The sequence below is a fragment of the Arachis duranensis genome, chromosome 8 (genome assembly GCF_000817695.3).
Source record: "Arachis duranensis cultivar V14167 chromosome 8, aradu.V14167.gnm2.J7QH, whole genome shotgun sequence".
NCBI lineage: Eukaryota > Viridiplantae > Streptophyta > Magnoliopsida > Fabales > Fabaceae > Arachis > Arachis duranensis.
The window spans coordinates 43,565,780-43,570,045 of record NC_029779.3 but is presented as its reverse complement, the minus strand read 5'-3'; the positions used below and the strand labels follow the sequence as shown (position 1 = coordinate 43,570,045).

The window sequence follows — 4,266 nt, the reverse complement described above, 5'->3', positions numbered from 1 at the left end:
TTTAACTAGGAGTAATTGCCGAAATCATATTCAACTTTTGAAAACGATGACAAAAATAATTCTCATTTTTTTATAAAAGTAGTCGACAAAAATGGTTTTAAAATATTATAGAACACGACATAAATAACCAAAATTAATATTTTTTATAAGTGAAAAATATTTTTTATATTTTACAAACCTCATATAAAATTTATACAAAATTTTGAATTTATTAAAGCAATTTCAGTGGGCAAAATATTGAGGCTCTATTCGAAGTAGAAACTTAGCGTTAGAGAGAGAAGAGAGTGAATTCCTCCACAATTTTTGAGAAAGAGAATCCCTCTAAATAAAGATTCATAATATTCAATAATAACTTGACAAGTTATTATAAAAATAAATAATTATATAAATGATTAATTAGATTAAATAATTAAATTTTTATTTAATTAATAATTTATATTAATTATTTTAGTCATAATTAATATTAATTACTTTATAAAATAATTTTTAATTGGGTTGGTTATTTTTATTTTTAAAATTTTAAATGCTAACCACATTATTAAAGTTAGTCGTTGCAAAACTAGCCGTTTATAAATTATTGTAATCTCGAATTATATATTGTGTATTATTTTTTTATATAATTTTTTTAATATTAATATTTTTAATAGTAAATTATTTTTGAATTTATAAATTTAAAAAATATTATTGTAAGAAATGGTAATTATATTAATTTTAATTATTTTAATTAATTAATTAAGTAGAACCACAATAGAAACTAAAACTAGTTCCTTTTAATGGAGACAAAAAAGATACTTTGAATTTTTATTTATTGTTTATAACGCAAAAGTTGATGTAAAATTATTTTTTATGACAAGTAAACCATAAATAAAAATTGGGATGAGTTTTCTATTAAAGATGGTCTTACTTCTCATGTGTCGGTGTTTTATTACCTATTTTTGATTGAAAATAACATAACAAAGGTTTTAGCACACACATATAGGTAGGATAGATTGATCTTTTTTTACTAGTTTAAAAATCGAAAATTGAACCAAACCAATTCACTCTAATTCATCATTCCGGTTTGGTTAGCTGCATGCAAAAAAAAAAAAAAGAATGGATGGAACATTATGCCAATCGATGAGATTAGATCGAATGAATTTTTCTATTAAAACTGAACAAAATTCGTACCGCAAACATCACTACCATGGAGAGGATACTTTCCATTTTAGTGGGATCTTCCATTTATTATTGTAGGGGTCGTGGGCATTTTGTCGGGCAGGTCTTGAAGCTTTGCCCATATTGGACTTGCTTAAAATGTTAGTAGCCAAATTAAGTTGGGTTGATCTAAGAATTTGTTTATTAATTTCTTTAAATAAGTGTTATAAGTTTAAATTTTATTTTATGTATATAGTAATTTATTGGTCAACAACAAACTTAAAACTCAGATCCGTGAAAAATTAATATTTAATTGAAAAATATTGCAGAAAACTAATAAATAAAATAACATAAAATGTTATAATAGTTTTCATACAAGAAACAAAATTACAAATCTTTTTGTAGAATTGTGAGGAGTCATACATGAATTAAGAATGTGTTGGAATCTTGGGTTCCAAAAATTATTGTAGAAATGGATTCTAAAACTATAATTATGTAAATATAGTTATCTCTAAATAAGAGAATATTTGAACTTATTTTGAATGGCTAGTCAGACTTATAGCAAATTTGGTTTTTTGTTTTTTTAATATGTTTAACATAGATGAAGAACAATTTTAATTTTTTGTTTTTTTAATATATTTTTGTTTTGTTATTTCAATTATTTGAAATTATAAAATTATGGTTAATTGAATTCTAAAATTTGATTAATTTAAAATGGTATTTTTATTTAATCAAATAAAGAAAAGATGTTTAAGTCTTTTTATAAAATTAAATAAATAAATATTTTTTTTATTTAATTAAAAGAGTATTTTAGTAAAAGTGGTGATATAATATATATTTAAAAAAAAAATGCTGACGTGGAAAATAAATTTCACATGTCTTATTGTTATTTGTCTATATTTTAAACGTATCGGTACCTATCATCGTACCGTAACAAACACCTATTTTTAGGGGTGGCAAACGGGCCTAAACCTGCCGGGCCGGCCCGCGTAACCCGCCAAAAAGGCGGGCTGGGCTGGATAATCGAGACCACCAAATAGCAAAAGCCCGCCTAACCCGCACTGCTTAAACCGCGAGGTTTGGCGGGCTTTGGCGGGGCGGGACGGACTTCCCCGCCGGGCTAAGGTTTTTTTTTAGTGAGGGGTATTTTTGTAATTTTTTGCCAAAACCTAACTTCCCCCAACCTAACTTACAATAGTATGAAGATAAAAATTGAGTGTTTTGAATTATGTTTATGTTATTTTAGAGACAATATTTATAATTATATTTTGGATTATGTTTATTTTGCTTTGGAAAGAATATTTATACTTATATTTTAAATGAAAATTTGGTTTATAATTATATTTATTAGATATTTATAATTACAAAGACTTTAATTATTAGAAATTATAAATTTATTAATATGGTCGTGAAATTATATATATTACTTAGTAGTTAATAGTAAAAAAAAAAGAGAGAAGCTTTGGTGGGCTTAGTCCGCCAACCCGCAGTTAGGCGAGGCGGGCTAGGATTCTAGGACCGTCTTACTAGGCGGGACGGGGCGGGGCGGGCTTTCCCGCTTGCCATCCCTACCTATTTTTATAACTAAAAACTCAAATACAAAATAACTTATTTATAAATCACTTTTAATATAGTCATTTATTGTTTAAATTATTTAAAAAAAGTGCTTAATTAAGTTTTTTATCAAAATTGAGCCTTAATAAGAGGTGAAAACTATTTTCTTACTCTTAAAAAAGTATGAATCTTGATTTAGCCAAGAAGACTTATATTTCTATGATGATTATTAATCAAGATGTTAACCCCACCATTTGCAATTGCATGTGGCATGCATATGCCTACCACTCAGTCGTTGAAGCTAATTATCTTCAATAAAATCCAAAGCTTAACCCCATCAATTTTAACAGAAACTCACTCTCTCTCTATCACTGTCATATTCGTTTTATTCACCAACCACTTATTCAGTTACTTGTATATAATAACCCATTACTCACAAACGTTAACCCACACACTTACACAACACACTTAAGTACATGGCTTCTTCTTCGCTCTTCTTCCTTACTCTCTTTATCTTGACCCTGATATCTGCCGTTACTGCCTGCCCCCCGTCAGACCGGGCAGCACTCTTAGCCTTCAAGGACGCCCTGACCGAACCTTATCTCGGCATCTTCCAGACTTGGACGGGCAACGACTGCTGCCAGGGCTGGTACGGTCTCAGCTGCGATCCAAACACCCACCGTGTCACCGATATCAACCTCCGAGGCGAGTCACAAGACCTTATCTTCCAGAAGCTTCAACGCACCGGCTACATGACCGGAAATATCTCGCCGGAGATTTGCAAACTCACCGGACTTTCCACACTCGTGGTCGCCGACTGGAAGGCAATCTCCGGAGAGATCCCCTCCTGCATTTCATCGTCACTTTCCTCGCTTCGAATCCTCGATCTCACCGGAAATCAGATCTCCGGTGATATTCCGTCCGACATCGGGAAACTCCGGCGACTCACAGTTTTGAGCCTTGGCGACAATGCCATCTCCGGCAAGATTCCGAAGTCGATCGTCAACCTCGCCGGGCTCAAACACCTTGACCTCAGCAACAACCAAATCTCCGGCGAGTTGCCGTGGAATTTCGGAAATCTCAGAATGCTGAGTCGCGCTCTGTTGAGTCGAAACGAACTCACCGGTTCGATACCAAAATCGGTTTTTAAAATGAACCGGCTTGCGGATCTTGATTTATCGATGAACCGGATTACCGGTTCAATCCCGGTCCAGCTTGGAAAAATGAAGGTTCTTTCAACACTTAAATTGGATGGTAACTCTATGTCAGGTCAAATACCTTCGAAATTATTGAGTAATTCGGGTATGGGTATATTGAATCTGAGCCGAAACGGGTTCGAGGGTGCTATACCCGATGTTTTTGGCGTAAGGACCTATTTTATGGCACTTGATTTGTCCCATAATAACTTGACCGGTAAGATACCCGGTTCGTTATCTTCGGTTCGGTTCGTTGGGCACTTGGATCTGAGCCACAACCATCTTTGTGGAACCATTCCGATTGGATCACCGTTTGATCACCTCGATGCGGCATCGTTTAGTGACAATGATTGCTTGTGCGGAAATCCATTGAAGAGTTGTG

At 32.7% G+C, this 4,266-nt stretch overlaps 1 protein-coding gene across 1 annotated transcript in view; it reads left to right on the top strand.

Moving 5' to 3' along the window:
- Positions 1 to 3,142: 3,142 nt before the first annotated feature.
- LOC107463110 (DNA damage-repair/toleration protein DRT100) overlaps positions 3,143 to 4,266 on the top strand; it is a 3,559-nt gene continuing 2,435 nt past the window's right edge. Inside the window, exon 1 of the mRNA XM_052253419.1 lies at positions 3,143 to 4,266. Coding sequence (XP_052109379.1) covers positions 3,165 to 4,266 — 1,102 coding nt within the window. The 5' untranslated portion in view covers positions 3,143 to 3,164.